Source organism: Schistocerca americana, chromosome 1, assembly GCF_021461395.2.
Source record: "Schistocerca americana isolate TAMUIC-IGC-003095 chromosome 1, iqSchAmer2.1, whole genome shotgun sequence".
Classification (NCBI taxonomy): Eukaryota; Metazoa; Arthropoda; class Insecta; order Orthoptera; family Acrididae; genus Schistocerca; species Schistocerca americana.
This window is the reverse complement of record NC_060119.1, coordinates 596,916,248-596,937,595: the sequence shown is the minus strand read 5'-3', so window position 1 is coordinate 596,937,595 and position 21,348 is coordinate 596,916,248. Positions and strand designations below refer to the sequence as shown.

The 21,348-nt window shown below is 37.2% G+C and overlaps 1 protein-coding gene across 1 annotated transcript in view; it reads left to right on the top strand.

Annotated features, from left to right (window-relative positions):
* Window positions 1–378: 378 nt before the first annotated feature.
* LOC124606971 (cullin-4A) overlaps window positions 379–21,348 on the top strand; it is a 109,492-nt gene continuing 88,522 nt past the window's right edge. Inside the window, exon 1 of the mRNA XM_047139113.1 lies at window positions 379–912. Coding sequence (XP_046995069.1) covers window positions 633–912 — 280 coding nt within the window. The 5' untranslated portion in view covers window positions 379–632. The remainder of the gene's footprint in view (window positions 913–21,348) is intronic.

The following is a 21,348-nucleotide window of genomic DNA, read 5'->3' as shown; positions in this document are numbered from 1 at the left end:
AATAACCGGCATTCATGGTTGAGAAGTACCAACAAAATAGAAGTAAAATTAGTTTTGACGTTGATCTTCCATAATACACGACTTTCACGCACGTACGAATTTATTTATATAGAACCCGATCGAATGCAGACTACGATTTCAGAATAGTCAGAAATTCGTGATCGTCATTCTTCCCATGCTCCGTCGGGGCTGATGCTGGAACAAAACTGTTAGTGGGGGCATAGTTATCATTTTACTCTGTGTTGTAGTTCACGGTCATCTGCAGAGTATAGTTGCGAATAGTTAATTTTGCCATCTATTATCTCTGAAATAACGCAGTTGCGGCAGTTTGCCATCTGTGCGATCGGCATACAATACCGTGGTGCGTCTTTGGTATTCATGTGTACAAGACAATTCTTTGATTACTAGTGTCACCTTCTTGGAGTGAGGTGAACTAAATAGTGAGGTGCAAAGTTTGTGTGGACCCAAAGACTACAGAAATTTATATAATCATTGATTTTACCATCTAATGCAGTTATTAGGTTATTCAGATTCGTCTTTGAGAAGAATGGCGTTTGTGATTGTGTCAAGTTAATAGGTTACAGTTTGAAATAAGAACTACTTGCGAGGCTCCGGCCGTGTCATGCATTTCTATGTCAAGTTACACAAGGATTCATGTTCATGAAGCCCAGCAGGCCGAGGACCGTGTGAGCCCCAAAAGAAAAAAAACAACCACTGACAGTGATAACATAAGTAAGAAATTGAAACTGGAGGAGGTGGAGGAGGAGGAAAGAACTATGAATGACACAACAACGAATAATCAGAAGAGAGCTAACTTCTCAGCTCTGTCAAATCAGAATGGAGTAAACAAGGCGTCGCTAGTCACAACAAAGCCCGGTGCTGCCAAGAAACTAGTGATTAAAAATTTTAAAGGTAACACTATTAATTTTGAGGTTATGTGTTGCGAATAGTCTAGAAAAGAACTAGTGTATTATAGCTTCAAAAGCCTGTGATCTTGAGCAGTAGCTTGTTACAAGATCTGTACGTGAGGCAACGCTTCCATGAACGTTTCAGGGGCAAATTTGGAAGATTTTTAACTTTTTTTGCAAAAATTATCAAATATTAATGACAAACTATACATCGACGTTCCTGATTTACGAAGAATGAGAGTTTAGCAACTATGTGATGGTAGTATGCGCTGTATTAATGTTTGATTTCTGATTGTGTTTGAATGCATTACGATCAAATCATTCAGGACACATACCTTGACGGCCTTTTAATTTTGTTGAAACACTCAAAGGATTATCAGAAATTCGTAAAGCGACATGTCTTTTATCACGGTCTATACCAGAATTTCGCTTGACGAAGCAAAGAGTTCTGCAATTCATACGGTACTTGTAATGTTGTTGGACGTCATGAAATCACCCGCTAGATCTGAAAGTTCGCAATTTTTTGCTTAGGGAATATAAACAGCTTAATCATGCTGGAGCACATCCCGTTTTTAGCGGCCGTAACATGCTGTCGTTGAATAGCTTCCGAATATCTTATTTTCTTTCTGCCCTCACTACCTCAGTCGTCAGAGATTGGTAATAATACCGTAGGGCGCCTTGCTTTGATACACTACACTAATATTATTGTGCAGGAACATTGTTAACACACGAGTGTTATTACTTGTCGTGTAAACAAAGTTTACGTTTTCAGGTTGCTGATGGGAACAAGATGCCATATGTTGAACATATGTCTTGTTAATAGTGGTTTATTCTTATTGATTGCCAATCTAAAATTACTTTCACTGCTGACGAGTTATTTACATTCCTTCTGAATTCTAGTGTTCATTCATTTAGAACAATACCACTTATATAACAAAAAATACTTTGCATTGAACACTGCCTATTTTGTTACTGTGATGTTATTAGTGCTCTGTTCCCTTATTTCAATGTTTTTGTTGCTGGTGTGGTCTTCAGTTGAAAGACTGGGTTGCTGCAACTCTCCATTCAAGTCTATCTTTTGCAAGTTTTCATTTCTGCCCAACACTGCAACATACATCTATTTGAACCTGCATACTATATTCAAGGCTTGGTCTTGCCCTCTGATTTTCACCCCACCCCCCTTCTTCCATTACCCAGTTGATACTTTCTTGACACCTCAGGCTGTGTCATACCAACAAATCCTTTCTCATTGTCAGTTTGTGCCATACATTTGTTTTTTCCCCGCAATTTGATTCAGTTCCTGCTCATTTACTATTTTCTCTATCCATTCAATCTTCAGCACTTTTCTGCAGTACCACATTTGAAAAGGTTTGATTCTCTTCTTTTGAACTGCTTGTTGTCCATATTTATTTAATTATAGTTACCTTAAATCATGATCTTATTTGTTACCCAAATGATAATTTTTTTACCTGTTGAGTATGGAAAAGAACAATAAGCAAAAAAATATGTGTAATACTTTTTTTGTTCACTGTGTATCATTTCTGGTGGTGTGCATTGTTCACTGTAAAAGGCACAGATTAGTTGAACAGATATTCACTATTTTTTCCATTCTCCAACTTTAGCAGTTGGAAACATTAAGTTGTCATTAAAAAATACAGTTACTATTTTGTAAGTGTTTACTGAAGGTAGTTTGCTCTCTCTCTCTCTCTCTCTCTCTCTCTCTCTCTCTCTCTGGAAGGGATGATACTCCTTTGCTTTTGGTGACCATCTGTTTTCCTTTAGTGTTGCTGTGAAAATAAAAATGAAATGAAGTGGAATAAAGATGTAGTTTGATACCTGCAGATTCTTTCTTTTGGTTTTACATTTGTGACATCGCAGCATGTTGGGAGAGGAATCGAAGGCTTATTAATTAGGAACAAATGATGGCTTATAACAATGCTATCATGTTCATTTGTTATATTTAGCAACAGAGCATATGGTGATAAGTATCGAGCAACTATAAATTTAATATCATCCATCAGGGGTGTGAGGTAATGGTAGTTATCTTTTGGTTGCAGTCAATCATATTTCTATCCTACATGCAGCTTAACCACACATTTTGACAGACATTGCTCTCATTCAGGTTGTAAAAGCTTGAACTCGTGAGATTAGAACACTAAGAACTTTATCAGCACAATTGTGGCACTCCTAATAAAATAGAATAAGACAAATTGGACTGTGGGTCCCCTCTTACATTGGAAACATCGACTCCTGTCAGTAGCTGTTCACACTGCACATTATACCAGGCCTTGTCCTGCGGATGTGCTGTGGGCTCAAAGAGTGTCAACTTGACACTATTGAAGACCACAAGAGCTCAGTAGACCATGTGCTGGTGTAGTGTGTGATGGGAGTTGGGGCAGCTACTGTGTTGGTAGACTTTTTTAATCTCGTGATTAATTTTTTGCAACCTTATAATGAGAACCCAGTCTATTGAACCACATTCTTAAATTATAAGTAAGACAGAAATAGTTTGAATGCTACCAGCTATTACTGTAAAAACTATGAATTGTTGCTGCAGAGAATAAATGTTGTCTTACGAAATAACTTGCCTTGAGCTATTATGACTATAAGAACATGATACACAGCAAGGAAAAATTCTAAGTAATTGTTCTTCTGTTCATCTGTGACACCTAAACTTTCTAGACAGTCAGTATAACATCATTGTTTAATATAAAACAGTTACCTGCTAATAATATGACATTTGCAATACTGGACTTTGAACCCAGTGTTTCTGAAATTTTGACGATAATGTTTGGTTCCATTTACAATAATATAAGCTCCACAGTAATCAAATGCGTCTTTGCACCCTTTGTATACTAGGCACATGCTGTTGCACATCTAAACAGTATTCATTTACTGCATTGAATTGCTCAGAAAGATAATTAGTGTCATTAATTGTTATAGTAAGTGTTTCATCGTGAAACGTTAACTACCACCTGATAAAGTATGACAAATCCAAGTGGACCACATTCATTGTATGTGTTTTATAGGTTTTGATGTTGAAGTGTAGTTTTGTTTCTGCAGCTGGAATTTTACCTTTTGTCAATATCCAGGAGAAGTTGTTGGCCTAACATGTATCACTTCAGGCAGTCGGTTATCTTCATAATCTGGGATGTTACTGAATTTAGCATATGTTAAAATTCAGGAGTAAGTAAGAAACAAGAAACACACATTTTTTTTGTTTTCTCCAAATAAATTCCTTCCCTGAGATGCATGCCTCCAAAGATGACACTGCGAACACCATTTTGAAGATGCGAATTTTGCAAAAAAATTTAAAATGCCATATCTCTGTAAAAGTTCTAGATCTTTTGTTAGTTTTTTTACTTGAAAGATAATTGTTTTATGATTATAATGGTATCCTCCGTTTGCACATACCTGTCAAAGTTCTTTCACTGTCTCCTTTGGATTTTTTTATAGTTTATAGATTTTTTTTTTTTTTTTTTCAAAATGCCGATTCAGAAAAGTTAAGTTTTTTTCTGTTGCTTAGTACCATCCAGTACTATATACCCTGTAAAGGAGTGTGTCTACTTTTAAGTTGGACAAGTTTTATTCTTACATTTTTTTTTTAACTTTCGAGGGTGATCTATGACTTAACTAAAGTTGTTTTTTACTAATTTCTTTGTTATAATGTTTATTTCTATTGTCTTTGTTGCAGTTATTTCTTTCACTTCAATTTTTGCAGATATTTTTTACTCTTTCTTGTAGTTTCTTGTGAATTTCTTTGTCGTGGTTGTTCATTGCTGTATTGTAGTTGTTCAATGCTAGTTTGTTTACTGAAGAGGCTTCTAAGAGACCATCTAGTGAGTTCTGTGTTTTCGTGAGGAATTTGCCAGTTGACACAGTTGCAGTGTGTTTTGTGGAAAGAACTGTTTGAAATGTCTTCTGACTGGAGCCATAGGAGAGTGAAAATGTGCTGACTATTTGCATATCCATAAAAGAATGATATGTAAGACAAAAAAAAAACACAAAAACAGACTTGTTCAGGCTGGGAGTAAGTGGTCTCATTTGAAGAATCTGTTTCAAAGTGAAGATGTTTCCAGTGACGACTTTTTGTGTTCTACATGTTTTGACAGAATAACAACAATGATACTATCTGAACAAAGTGAGGCCTCCCGTGGTACAAATGATGCAGATTTTGCATCAATAGAGGAAGAATTAAATATAGTGGATCACTTAATGAAATACGTAGGTATCAGTGCTGTCAAGAAACTGTGGTCACTGAAGTTGAGTCATAAGCTCTATCCGTCAAGAAAGTGCAGAGAAATTACTAAAGCTATGGTTGAAACAACTACAGCAAAACTAACCACTCTCTTCAAAGTGAAAATTCCCTCTTCAGAAGAAAATGAACCAAAGCACACTTGCACATCTTGCCAGGAATTTTTCACAAATATCAATTCAGCTGTTGAATATTGTGCATCCTACAGTGAAAAGGTGCAAGTTTTAACTATTATTCCAGACATTTTCAAAGAAAATAATTGTGAACCACATTCCATCAGTATCAAAATACATGATAGACAAATAAAGAAATGTGAGGCCTCTAAAAGGAGTCTTTGGAAGACCAGGTCCCCTTTACGGTCATTCTGTAGAAGCAGCTCAGGTTCAAATAGTGCAGTCATTTTATCTGGAAGATAAATGGGACTGTTCTCACCAGAATGCCAACAAAAAGACACTATAACTGTAACAATGGAAGGTCAAAAAGTTGTCAAAATAAAGAGGTACATGACTCGCAGTATTAAAGAAACTTTTGCAATTTATAAGAGCAACTATACAACTTCACATATTGGAGGATCAAAATTTTATGCACTACAACCTAAGTGGGTAGTTCCACACCCACCTAGAGATGTCTGTCTATGTGTGTTACTGCGCGAATTTTGAACTTTGAGTGGTAACTTTGAAGAACTTTGTGGAGCACGTGACATATGACACCTTGCTTGGACGTTTGAAGTCATTAGTAGTCTGTGCCGTAAAGTGAGAGACATGTTTGTTTCAAGATTGTCGTGACTGCCCTGGAATGGGAGGACTGTCTTTACAGACACTTGGCCTGCAATGTGTAACAGATAACTCTGCAGGAATTACATATGTGACATGGGAGGAAAATAAACTAATTATGAAAACTGTTGCCTTTGACAGTTTCACTTATGAACTTGGTAAATGGTCAGTGAAAGCAGTAACACACCAGCATCTGAAAAAACTGCAACAACACCAACAACACATTGCAGAAGTGAAAGGGTGTGTACAGGCTGAAGAAGTATGTTTAGTGCTTCACTGCGTTTTGCTGAGAAATGGTCTGTAATTCTCCCACAAGAAGTACAAGAGCATAATTGGAGTAATGACCAAGTTTCAATTTTTACGGGATTGATATATTTTCAAAACAAAACCACAAGTGTTGAAGTTATAAGTGATGACACAGGACATGACTCAGCACATGCTTTGCTAGCAATGCACAAAATTCTTCCACAACAAACAGAGGCAGAGAAGGACATCATCATTTCTGATGGTGCACCTAGTCATTTTAAAAATCGTTACCAGCTGTTTGAATTAAGTTTCTTGTGCCAACTGACTGCGTATACAGTGCTACAGGTCACAGGAAGGGCCTTGTGATGGTGTAGGAGGCCTGCTAAAGCACTGTGCTACAAAACAATCTTTCCAGACCAAATACAGCTGCAATTCAGAACACTGAGGATTTTATGAGAGTCGTGGAATGTTTCACATCCACAGCCCTCATTATTTTGTCCAAAGAGAAAATTGAAGAATTCCATGAGCAGAAAAAAGAAGAATGGTCCAAACAACTACTCCTGTGAAAGAAAATCAGAAGACACATTTCTGGACTCAAAGTGATGGGCGAATTCATACTGCACACACTTTAAAGAGCAAGAAAGAAGAAATTTTGTTTGTTTGGCCAACACCTCAGAAACAGCAGGATAATATTCAGCACAACCGAGAAGGGGGATGTGTGTGTGTGTGTGTGTGTGTGTGTGTGTGCGCGCGCGTGCGAGAGAGAGAGCGAGAGAGAGAGAGACTGGTGGATTGCAGATATTATAGACACCAGTTATGAGTTAAATGAAATTGTAGAGATCTTTATGCTACCACATGGACCAGCTGCTGAATATAGGTTTCCAGCTGAAGGACAGCAACAACGCCATCAGTGCTCACTTCCTGTTCACAGTGTTTTGAAGATTGTAAGTGCTCCAGTTCCTGTTGCTTCAACAGGAAGGCATCACTCTATATCAAAGGAAGATGCTGAAGCAGCGGAATACTTTTAGTTCATTGACTGGCTAATTTCAGTACAAAACAGAGTGCACAGAAGTTGTATAAATTGAAACCTTTAGGTCTTTGGACCTTTCACAAACATGTTGGAACCATTTAAAATGCTTGAAAAATGAGTCTCTTACTCCTCTTTCAAATCTAAAATTATGTTAAATAAGACTAGGTTTTGATTTTTATGAGCCTGTTATGTGACAATGTTGTCAAAAAAAAAAAAAAGAAAATTTTTATGTATAGCAAAAATTTCAGTTGTTTATAAAACCTGTTCATCCTAAAAGTAAAAGCTCTCCTTTTCAGGGAATGTAGAACTATATGGTACTAATCAACAGAAAAAATAAAAATTTTATGGTTTGGCAATTTTGAAGAAAAAAAAAATAAAAAATTCCATAAATTATAAAAAAAGGTGAAAATGCTATGGTAAAAGAACATTGACAGATAAGCCCAGATGGAGGATTTCTTTGTAATCATAAAGTAATTATCTTTAAAATAAAAAGAAACCAACAAGATATCTAGAACTGTTACAGAGATACAAAATTTTAAATTTTTTTTCCTAAATTCACAATTTCAAAGTGGTATGCACAGGGTTATCTTTGGACGGCTGTATCTCGTAGCAGAAATTTTCTGGAGAAAACAAAGAAATATGCGTTCGTTACTTTGTTCTTCATTAAGACAATGGAGGTAAGATTTTTTCCTGGCCTGTCTGTATTGATATGGATTATGCCAATATTAACATTGAGAATATTGTAATTAAGATTCTGTTGTTCTAGGTCTTTGTGAAATATAAACATTTAACTATTTCTTACACTGGCATTTGAAAAAGTGCCTAAACTGTTGAAGTTTTAACCCATGCAATAGTTATTTTCTATTTTTATAATACAGTATTTCAATGATAACTCTTCTACTGAAGAGTTCTTTTCATGTATTGTTATCATCGTCATCCAATTCAATCACTTGATGATATGGCCTCAATCGGTCGGCATGCGACATAGTATCTGTGCAGGTTCTTCCATTTCCGCCAATCTTTTTCTTCGCATAGTCAGTTCTTTCCGAAGCCTCTGTCCCATCTGTCTGCTGGTCTCCAGTCCACTGCCATTTCTAAGCATTCACTCTCTATTATGGCACTGACCTTTGTTTTCTGTCTGATATCGACTGCTCTTTTCCTGTAGCCCAACAATGATCTTTTCTTTACTCTTTAGGTTACTCTTAGTTTTCTAACAATGAATTCATTTACTGAATGTGTCTCACAGCCATAAAATGGGAACTTCATTGGTTTCTTCAACAACATTCACAAATGCTGTGGAGGTTTTGTGTATGTTGTAGAAGATTTTAATATAGGCTTGTTCCATTACTTGCTCTGTTAGAGCCTCAAACCCAGCTTTGTGACTGATTAAATTAAATGCATTTTCAAAATCTGTAAGGCAAGGCAAAGAAGTAGATGGTACTCATTTGTTCAAATAATTGTTTTGTGTAGAATGATTATATGATCAGTTGTACTAAACCCTGCTAGGTCAAGTGTAGCTCTCAGTCTGGTAGTCAAAATTCTAGTACAAACTTTGTACAGTATGAGCAGGAGGCTGACAGGGCAATAGATCTGTATATCTTTAGTACTACTTTTCTTGTGCGTTAGGATTATTTTGGGTTCATTCCAATGTCTTGGTGATATTCCACTGTGCAAATGCCTCGAAAATATTTTAATTGACTGCTTTATAGATTTCTCATCCATCACCTTTAAAATATTGACTGAGAGACCTTCACTTCCTGGAACAGTTCCTTTTTTCGTCTTTGCTCTAGCATTTTTGACTTCTGAGGGGAGAATTTCTGGGATTTGGGAAGCAGGGCCATAAAGTTCGTCTAGGATTAAGGTATCATCATTCACATTATCGGCTACTTTAAAAATTCTCAGTACATTCAAGTATTTCTGTATCTGTAATTTGACCTTGATCTGTGTCTAATGCCATTAGCTGATTCTTTCCAATCATAATCTTCTGCTTGGCCGCATTTAAACTAGATTTTTTTTTTTTTTTTTTTAGTGTATCTTTTTCATACTTTTCGATGTCTTCTTTCATGTTGTTTCTCAGAGCCTTGCACACTTCTGTATATTCTGTCTTATTATCATCTTCGGTTGTTTTATTTTTTTCTATTGGCCATCAAACTTATTGTTTTATTTGTCAGCTTCTTTTTTGGTTTTGAGATCTGAATAAGTGTCCCACTTCGTCAGCTTTTGTGATTAGCACCTTGTTACTACTTCAGCGTTACATTTTTTTTAATTCTTTCTTGAAATTCCTCATTCCGTTCTTCAAGATTTTTGAAGTTTAAAATTTTTCTTATTCCTTTAATTAGTTTCAAACTTTTATCTTTTGTATTCAATTCAAATCTTGCTCATAATAATCAGAAATTGTTCAGTGCAGAGACATCTTTAAACTTCTGAGGCCTGTTGGCAAGACTGAAGTCTACTTAATTTTCTGCTTTACAGTTAGGACCTCTCCAAGTCCATTTGCGACTAGGATGTTTCATGTAGAACGTATTCATAAGAGATTTTTGCATACAGTTTGCAAATTAAACCAGTCTCTCACTTCCATCATTCCTTTCATCTCTTCCATATTTGCTAGTGAGTGGATCACCTTCCTTTCACATTCCAACTTCAGCACTAAAGTCACCAATTACTAATTTATAAAAGCACTCTCTCCCTTTATCATGTTTCTTTCAGGCACTCATAGAGGGATTCTGTTTCCTCATTTGATTGACTAGAGGTAGGTGCGTGTGCTTGAACTATTTGGATGTTATATCTTTCTGATATTTTGATGACCAAATGTGCAATTCTGTTTGAAGTTCCTTCTAATGCCACTATCTTATGTACTGTGGTTTTGTTTATAAAAACTTGTTTCCATCTGGTTTTCCATTTGGTACACCACAGTAATTTGAGAGATTACTTGAATGCAGTTAAGCCAACAATGCTCCAGTTAATTTTCATCTGTTTCACTTAACTTTTCATTTGCTAGCGATGACAACTATAGGTGCAGATTTGAAAGTGGTATCTGAATATGGGGCTAGTTTAATTCCAGATCATTTTGTCTTACTGCCACACATCATGAGTCAAAGGTAAGAAGCATAATCACTTTGTTTGCTTCAGAACAGAATGGCAATCTAATTTTCCAGGCCACCCCTGATGTGGAAGTCAGACTCCTCTGGAGTGCAGACACCCATTATGTCGTTATTTATGATCCACCTCTGATATTTAAATTCCCGTGACCATAATCTGTGGCCCAAAGCTACAACTAACAAGCAATTTTATATTAAGTTTTGGTATTGCAGTACACAGTTAACCACATTTCAAAGTTTTGTAAAGTGTAACTTTATCTGTTATATCTCAGTAAATATTTTTTGGCTGAGAAAGAAAGAACTCTCTACACCACAAGAGGCCAGTGGTGTGTTCTTCATTGACAGAGTTGCTTGTGGCTCTTTAATCCATTCCACCTCCAAACTTATCCTCCTGAATAATGGCAGACACTTTCTTCATATCTGAAATTCCTTATAAAGATATTCCTTAATTTAGTGATAGATGCCTTTACCCACTGAACCAGATATTTCCTCCAGATGTATATGCTCCTATGAGGTAACATCTACAGTACCTTTCAGTGGTAGAGATGTGGATTGTTGACATTGACTTGTAACAAGTAGATGTTGGAAGTGAGCTCATAAAAATGCAAAGGATGCAACATACTTGTCATTCTTAAGGGCCATCTTGGCATTTTCAGTAAAAGCTGAGTCACTAGTTAAATGTGTGTACTACCTCTTTGACTTTTTGATAGCGTTTGGCATAATATTAAAGCCACCCATAGTCAGGTGCTTCAACGTGTAAGTATGAGTCCAATTGTGGGGAATATTTGGAGCTATTTCCTTGAAGTGCTGAGTGTAGGTAGGAGCTTTGCAAAATACTTCCTTAACAGAGGAAATGGTACTGTTAGCTTCAGGAAAATGATTTGCGACTACCTCTGATACACAGTGTAAGCTATGGGTATAAACGAGGTGCACTGGATCATATTGGGATAGAATTCTTTCAGTGTTACTTACTCTTTAAATGTTTAGGCAGCACAGTCTGTCACCTACAGCAGAAATTGCTCATCTGTATCTTCTCCTGGCTGTAGTATGTGTAGGGATTCCCTGACATAGTGGGCTGCAGTATTGTGATTTTGCCTTCTCCAGTTGTTTACACAGGAGTTGGTGGAATTTTCCTGGTGCTGTGGAATGTGATTTCCCTCCCTCCCCATGACATTAGCTATAAATCTGTCACAACTGTCAGTGGTCTTGTCAAGTGAAAACCAAACACAGTGGTCACCTATGTCACTTTTAGTATCAGTGGTAGTGTTTTCATATACCTGTTACAAATAATTTTTGTGCAATGTTGACTCATCCGGTAAACTGCTGATACTCTCCAGGAAGCTCTTAAAAGTAGTGTTCTTTAGCATGTTCCATGGCACATTAGTAGTCACGAAAGCATCATACATGTTGAGATTAAAGCTGTCCACTTCACCACTTGTCGTAGAGGAAACTAATGTTTGAATCTTTTGTTCTTCTTCCTAGTAATGCCCATAATACGAGCTGCGGAATCTTTATATTCAAGGAAATGTGATTTTTTTTTTTTTTTGTCATGGCTTATCTAACGTTCAGTTAGAGAGGGAGAGAGAGAGAGAGAGAGAGAGAGAGAGAGAGAGTGCCAAAGTATTACAGAGGTGCTCAACAAACTCCAGTGACAGATGCTACAGGAGAGGTGTTGTGCATTGCAGAGAGGTTTTCTTTTGAAATTGTAAGAGAGCACTTTCTGGGAAGAGTCCAATAACATATTTCCTCCAGCATACATTTCATGAGATGAACATGACGAGAAATTTCAGGAATTAAGAGCTAATACAGAGGTGGTGTAAAGACAAGTCATTCTTCCCCTGCGCTATTTGAGAGTTGATCAGGGAAGGGGTATCAATTAGTGGTATCAGAAGTACCCTCTGCCACACACAATCAGGTGACTCGCAGTGTATTGGTGTAGATGTAGAAAAGGAACGATTTTCGACATTGACAGTACCTGCTTGTGTCAACACTTTTAACCAGAATTCATTACTCAGGCTGTTTATAAAACTTGAAAAATTGTCCACAGGAAATTTCTTCTATAGATGAGATTCACATCCCCTTTCAACACTGGTACAGTTGGAGCTCACTGTGATCAGATATCCCTAAATTAGTTTTAATAATTTTTATCCCAGTGGCATCCACATTTGAAAATATATTGTCAATAAGTCTCTTTGTTATTCTTGGGGTTCTATTTAGTACTGCTGTGCAGTATGTTGTGCAGTACATTCATAAATTGATCCTTGGGTGCAGTTCCATTCAGAAAATTTGTATTGAAACCCCACAGACAATTATTGTGGCTTCTTCAGTAAACGTAATGTCCAGCAGATACTGTGTTAATGGACGAGTCTATATTCTCACTACGTGATTCATGTCCTGCTATGGTTATTACTTTAGGCTGCCCTGTACATTGTGTGCTGTAATAGCATAAAATTTGTTGGACTATTGGAAGTAGTATGGAGAGCCTCCATTGGTTTTTAGTCACGATCTATGATGCAGTTGAAAATAATTTTTTTTCTGTGGTGATTTGTTTTATATCTGTGTGGGCATGAGAGTGGAAAGGTGGCCTACACAATTACATTTAATGTTTGAAGATTCTCATCCTTCTGTTAGTCATTATTTCAGCAAAGTTACACATATGGAATAAATTCCTGTGAAGATAATAGTTTGCCTTAGTATTCAGCAACATCCGTTCCAAAAGCTCATTTTTTAAAAGAATGTGTGAAATTAATATTCCATCAGTACATTCAGCAACATTCTCACTGAGTTGCTGACTTTTGCGACATCATCTAAAGAAAATTTGCACTTGTTATATGCCACGTTGTTTAGCTCATATACAGAGGACTCAGTGTCAGCAAATCAGTCAACTGGCATTGTAGAAGTATAATGGCAACATCGTACGCTTATTGTATGGCTTATAATTTTAAACAGCAACTACGCACAAGTGTGGTTTAAAAAAGTTTATTTAAATCAAATGATTATCGGTTTTGGATTTATTACAAATCAATCTTCCTTGCTTTCCATAATTTTTGCTACTTATGAGAAGCTGGGACACATTTTGTAAATGCTGAGCATGTGTGCTGTCATAAAATGTAGAGTGGTTTGTGTTACAGCAGCTTGTAGAGAATTTAATGGCACTCGTGTAGAGAATGTGCAAAAATGTGTTAACTTTGAAATGCATAACACAGTTACGTGGCAAACTTATGGCACAGAAGTATACACAAGTGCACAAAATCAGCAACAAGTACAAAACGAGGCCCCAAGCAGGAAAGCAAGGAAATCTGTAAGAACCATATGAAGGTGGATTAGAAATAAATCCAGAGCAGTTAATAATTTGACTTCAATAAATTTTTAAACCATACTTGTGGATGGTTGCTGTTTAATGTGTAATCATATAATTGTAGTACAAACCACAGTTCTCAAAGTGCCTGCTTCCACAAGACCACAAAGTCAAAGTTAATATTCTGCATTTGGGCAAAAGAATGAGGAGGATATTTTTCACAGGAAGTGGATACATCATTTGAAGGTAAGACATAGCAAATGAAGATTTGTGTGCTGGAGTATCCTTTCATAATCATTTCAAGGAAGTCCAAAAGAAAGAGTAAAAAGTCGGTCAACGTAGGATCTTTTGTTCCACCACGGCATGTCTTCTCATAGTGCTATTAAAACACTAGTCCGTCCCAGAGTTCTGAATCCCAGCACCTTTGCAGCCACTTCATAAAGTGCAGGCTTTGTGCCATATGATTTATTTCTACTTCTAAAAGCAATGAAATGAAACATGGCATGATTTTGAGTACCTTCATACTGTTGTGGCTCCTTGGGATTTGTTCCTGAATAGTTATCTGAAGGACCCCTTGTGATACATCCAGTAAATGCTTTCAAGAGAACCTACTGCTGCACACAATGCAGAAGTTAGTGCATTGAGACGATGAGGTGCATTTGGGACAAACACAGTTTTAATTTGCTTTCTCAAAACTTTCAAAATGGCTTATATTAATTTGATGTCTACTGCTGCTAAAACTTAGGGCTCAGTTATTCCAGGTTACCTTTTCTTGTTACAGCACATACATAAATGTGCTGATGACTCTAAGCAGGGGTTACTGTTGAGTTTTATTTTCCAGCATTGCGTTTTGATTATTTATCAGCAGAATCTGTGTTTATAAAGGCAAAAACAGAAGCAACGGTGATGGCTGGCATATAGATGAGATGATACTTTGATAGCCTGTTCATCCTCTGTTTAAATTCATTTAGTGCTTTAGAAGCAACCAAGTGGATAAAATACTGCACACAGTGTGAACATATTAGGCTAATCTTGACAGTGACAATCGAGGAGCATTTTTTCCAAAAGTTGGTGAATTCTCAGTTGCTCAAAATGTAGATTTCTGTAGTTACAAATCAAGTTTGTTGCCAGGCATGACCTGTTGAAACAGATTTGTCAAAAGATTATATTTGCTGTTGGTATAGGGTGTTGAGACTTATGAGTTTTTGCAAAACTTGATACTTGCTCTCAGCCAGTTGAAGCAAAAATCAATAAATGCAAACTGTGCTTTTCTTCTGAGAGACCTGAAGGGAGACTAGCAATGTAGGACATCATTGTCAGTGAGAATGTCAGAGGGTTTTCTGCAAAAGCACTTGCCACCAGAACCAACAATAGAAATAAGTTAGTAGTTTACACAAAAACATTAACTCCTGATTATTTCTCAGTTTCAGCCAACTTTGTCAGGGAGATGGAACATCAAAAAAGAAACAAAATGCAGGAATAATGTTTCAGTAACATACAGCATGAGGGAAAAAAGGTGACCAGACAGTACCTGTATGTGCTGCAACATTTCAAGCAACATCCAAGGTGTCCAAAGACAGACTCTCAAAAGGAAGATGTGGAGAAAAAGAATCAATTAATACAACCACAGATTGTACAGACTTCACACAAAAGAAGTTGCATTCAACAATAAAGGAAGAAAATCCAAATGGGGCTAAAATAAGTTTTGATATACAAGAGAATTGGCCAATACCGAAGCTCTCCATATTGGTTTGTCTGTACAATTTGTGCATAATGATTGATTCCCAAGCCCAGACAAACGAAAGGGTTGCTTTTTATACTTGGCATGAAACAAAGAACAAAAAGGATGCAGTCAAGTAGCCTCTGCTCTATTGATTTCCCCAGGAGCCAGAAAATGGTGTAAATGAAATTCATTTTCCTAACTCCTGTAACAGTCAAAATAAAAATACAGTCATGATGTGCACACAAACCAAGAAAGTGGAACATTTAATTAGCCAGTAGATAGTTTCCGTATTCATGGTCACAGCTATAATCCTGGAAGAATGTTTGATAAATTGGGTAAAGGCTGCCAGGAAAAGGAAGATAGTCTTTCACCAACCAGAATATTGTCAAGTGATCTTTCACAGAACCGAAAGAAATTCTAGTCACATGTAAAGGCTGTTAGTGGCACCAAAGTTAACGTACAGTCCGTAATGAATGAGACAGGAAACGAAATTGAGGGTGGCGAGGTGTTGAGAAACAGCTGAAATCTTCAAAATTGAACAAAGCTCTAGGGCCCGATGGAATCCCTGTCAGTTTCTATATTGAATTTATTGCTGAGTTAGCCCTTCATCTAACTATAATATTTTGTAGATTCCTTGAACAAAAACTGTGCTCAGTTCTTGGAAAAGGGCCCAGGTGATACGTGTCTACAAGAAGGGTAGTAGACGTGAGCCACAGAACTACCATCCAGTATCCTTGACAATGATTTGTTGTAGAATCTTAGAACATATTATGAGCCCAAACATAATGAGGTACCTTGAACAAGATGACCTCTGTAATGCCCTTTTTTTACATACTGAAAGCTTTGGATCAAGGCAGTCAGGTAGATGCAGTAGTTTTTGATTTCCAAAAAGCTTTTGGCTCAATACTACACCTACTCTTATTGTCAAAAGTACAATCTTATGGGATATCAAGTACAGTTTTTGACCAGATTGAGGGCTATTTGTTAGGGAGAACGCAGCAGTGTGTTATCTTGGATGGAGACTGATCATCAGGTGTAGAAGCAACTTCAGTACTGCCCCAGGGAAGTATGTGGAGACCCTTGCTGTACATTTTGCATATCAATGACCTTGCAGACAATATTAATAGTAAAATCAGGCTTTTTGCAAATGATACAGGTCCCTGAAAGAAGTACTATCTGAAAAGAGCTGCATAAACTGTCAGTCAGATCTTGATAAGATTTCAAAGTTGTACAGAAATTGGCAGCTTTTTAAAATTTTGCACTTCACAAAATGAAAACATGTAGTGTCCTATGACTATAATATCAGTGAGTCACTGTTGGGGTCGGCCAACTCAAACAAATACGCGAGAGTAACACTTTGTAGGGATATGAAATGGAATGATCGAATAGTTTCAGACAAGAGTAAAGGAGGTTGTAGACTTCAGTTTATTGGAAGTATACTGGGGAAGTGCAACCAATCTACAATGGAGATTGCTTGCAAATCCCTCATGCAATCAGTTCCAGAATATTGCTCAAGTGTGTGGAACCCATACCAGACAGGCCTAACAGGGTATTATATTGAACGTATTCGGAGAAAGGCAGCACGAATGGTTACAGGTTTGTTTGATCCATAGGTGAGTGTCGGAGAGATACTGAAGGAACTGAATTGGAAGACTCTTGAAGATAGACATAAAATATCCTGGGAAAGTCTATTAACAAAGTTTCAAGAACTGGATTTAAATTATTACTGTAGGAATCTACTATAACCTCCTACATATCGCTCAAATAGGGATCGTGAGAACAAGATAAGAATAATTGCTGGACACGCAGAGGCATTCAGTTTCTTCCCACACTCCACATGTGAACAGAACAGGAAGAAACCCTAATAACTGGTACAATGGGATGTGCCCTCTGCCTTGCACTTATGGTGGTTTGCAAAGCATAGATGTAGGTGCTGACTTTTAAATCGTTTTCTTGAAAGAAAGCCACCCGTGTTTCTTTTTCCCCTTGGAGGGGGGGGGGGGGGGGGGGGGATGAGGTGGTCACAGACATTCTGGGTGATCTTCCTTACATATTAAACTTTCTTCAAACTGTTTCCTTTTCTTCTTCAAGGAGGCAGCTAATAATTATGAAACCTAGGGTAGTTTCGTATACCATTATTTGTGACTGTTAGTAGTACTAAGAATTTAGCCTCCTGAACACCTGGCCAGCAATTCGGTCTCGGAAGTATAAGATTTGGTTAAAGAAAGTTACAGTTGGCTCACAGCTCTCATTAAAATGGTGGATAATGTTGCAAAATCCCTGAGATTTTTCACAGATGATTCCTTTGAATGACGTTTGATTCCTGGCCGGGCTGCGGATTTTCTCTTTGCAGGGACTGGGTGTTGTCCTTATCATTTTATTATCATCATTCTTGACAGTTGCTAGATTGAACTGTGTAAAAATTGGGACTTAGTACGGGTGCTAACGACCGCACAATTGAGCGCCCCACAAACCAAACATCACCATACTTGACACTCATAGAGAAATGCGGAAATAACGCAGAAGATGGACACATGATGCAGGAAGTGACAAGTGACCATCAACATACACAAATGAAACCTATTTTACATACATAGACTGAATATATAGCTATCGTTTTATTTTATGTTTGGTGGGCTAATGCTATTAATATTCAAAGTGGAGTCATTTAAAGTGAAATGACTACATAAAAAACTTGTAAGAAAGCCATATCTCCCTTCTAGGAACCAACATGGGTTCTGAAAAAAAGAATTGTGTGAAACCCAACTCCCTCTATTCATCCATGTAATCCAAAAAGCAATAGATACAGGTGCCCAGATAAATTCTGTGTTCCTTGACTTCCAGGAGGTATTCAATACAGTTCCGCATTGCCATCTATTAACAAAATACGAGTGTATGGACTAGCAGACCAACTGTGTGATTGGATTGAAGAGTTTCTGGCAAACAGTAAATAGCATGTCATTCTGAACAGAGAGAAGTCTTCGGACATAAAACTAACTTCATGTGTGCCCCAGGAGAACATTATAGGACCATTATTTTCACAGTGTGTATAAATGACGTAGTAGATAACACCTGAAGTTCTGTAAGGCTTCTCACAGATGTTGCTGTTGTATGTAGAGGAGTTTAGACACTAGAAAATTGTAGTGAAATGCAGGAACACCTGCAGATGATTGACGCTTGGTGCAGAGAATGGCAGTTGATCCTCAGAATAAACAAATGTAATGTGTTGTGAATACATCAGTAGAAAGACCTTTTATTGTATGATTACACAATTGCAGAACAATCACTGGAAGCATTTACGTCCATAAAATATCCAGGAGTATGCATATGGAGTAACTGGAAGTGGAGGTACCACATAAAATGAATTTCAAACAAATTAAATGCCAGATTGGGATTCATTGGAAGAATCATAGGAAATGTAGTCCATCAATAGTGGAAGCATCTTACAAAACTTATTTGACCAGTAATTGAAAATTGCTCATATTATGGGATCCGTACCAGATAAGACTGACAGAGGAAATATAGAAGATGCAAAGAAGAGCAGCGTATTTCATTACAGGTTCATTTAGTAAGCACAAAAAAGTCACTGAGATTATCAACCAACTCCAATGGCAGGTGCTGCAAGAGAGGCATTCTGTACACTGGCATGGTATATTGTTAAAATTCAAAGACTCAACAGATGTATTGCTTTCTGTGCATCCAGCAAGAAGACCCTGAAGATAAAATTTGAAAGAGCCCAGCCCACATGGAGGCTTGGAAGCAATCGTTCTTCCCACAAACTATTCGTGACTGGAACAGGAGAAGGGGTTCTTAACAGTGGTATATGAAGTAATTTCCACCACACGCCGCAAGGTGGCTTGTGGAGTATAAATGTAGATGTAGGTATTGTACTGAGATTCATTCAGAAAATCAGAAGGGAATTTGTTATTCATTCATTAGAAGATAACTTAGCTAACAACTTGTGTGACCATTTTTTGAATACTGTTCATTACTATAGGACATTTTCCAGGTAGGATTTATAGACAGAGCATAGAGAACTCTAAGAAGAGCATTTTGTAACGGATTTGTGTAGTAAGCATAGGAGCATTATGGATATGCTAAACTAACTTTAGTAGTAGACTGTAGGATAGGCATTGTGTGATATGTAAATATAATTTCGTGAACTCTATTTCCAAAATGAGTCAAGCAACTTTTTACTCTTCCCTCCTACACATGATGTTGTTGATGATCTTCAGTGTAAAGACTGGTTTGATGCAACTCACCATGTTACTCTATCCTATGCAAGTATCATCATCTCCAAATAACTACAGCAGCCTACAGTCCATCCGAACCTGCTTATTGTATTATTCCATCTACAATTTTTACCCTCTGCACTTCGTTCTAGTACTAAAATGACGATTCCTTGATGTCTCAGAATATATCGTACCAACTGATCCCTTCTTTTAGTCAAGTATTGCGACAGATTTATTTTGTCCCTCAATTTGATTCAGTATCTCCTCACAAGTTACTCTACCTACCCATCAGATTTTCAACATTCTTCTGTAGCACTACATTTAAAGAGATTCTACCTTTATTATTTTTTCTTTTGGCATAGTTCATATCAGTTCAGACAGGCTAGGAAAAACTCTTACCTTCATAGTTTCGGATGTTTGCATATATTAAAATGAAGGACTAAGTAAGGAACACGTATATTTCTGTTTTCTCCAAAAAAAATTCTGCTCCAAGATACAGCCGTCCAAAGATAACCCTGTGCATACCACTTTGAAGATGCGAATTTGGGAAACAGTTCTAGATATTTTGTTGGATTTTTTTTTTTTTTCCAAATATGCCAAGCCATAAAATTTTGATTTTTCCCTGAAAAGGAGAGCTTTTACTTTTAGGATGAACAGGTTTTATAAACAACTGAAATTTTTGCGATACATAAAACTTTCCCTTTTTTTTTTTTTCTTTTTCTTTTTTTTTTTTTTTGACAGCATTGTCACATAACAGGCTCATAAAAATCAAAACCTAGTCTTATTTAACATAATTTTAGATTTGAAAGAGGAGTAAGAGACTCATTTTTCAAGCATTTTAAATGGTTCCAACATGTTTGTGAAAGGTCCAAAGACCTAAAGGTTTCAATTTATACAACTTCTGTGCACACTGTTTTGTACTGAAATTAGCCAGTCAATGAACTAAAAGTATTCCGCTGCTTCAGCATCTTCCTTTGATATAGAGTGATGCCTTCCTGTTGAAGCAACAGGAACTGGAGCGCTTACAATCTTCAAAACACTGTGAACAGGAAGTGAGCACTGATGGCGTTGTTGCTGTCCTTCAGCTGGAAACCTATATTCAGCAGCTGGTCCATGTGGTAGCATAAAGATCTCTACAATTTCATTTAACTCATAACTGGTGTCTATAATATCTGCAATCCACCAGTCTTTCTCTCTCGCACGCGCGCGCACACACACACACACACACACACACACACACACACACACACACACACATATCCCCCTTCTCAGGTTGTTCTGAATATTATCCTGCTGTTTCTGAGGTGTTGGCCAAACAAACAAAATTTCTTCTTTCTTGCTCTTTAAAGTGTGTGCAGTATGAATTCGCCCATCACTTTGAGTCCAGAAATGTGTCTTCTGATTTTCTTTCACAGGAGTAGTTGTTTGGACCATTCTTCTTTTTTCTGCTCATGGAATTCTTCAATTTTCTCTTTGGACAAAATAATGAGGGCTGTGGATGTGAAACATTCCACGACTCTCATAAAATCCTCAGTGTTCTGAATTGCAGCTGTGTTTGGTCTGGAAAGATTGTTTTGTAGCACAGTGCTTTAGCAGGCCTCCTACACCATCACAAGGCCCTTCCTGTGACCTGTAGCACTGTATACGCAGTCAGTTGGCACAAGAAACTTAATTCAAACAGCTGGTAACGATTTTTAAAATGACTAGGTGCACCATTAGAAATGATGATGTCCTTCTCTGCCTCTGTTTGTTGTGGAAGAATTTTGTGCATTGCTAGCAAAGCAT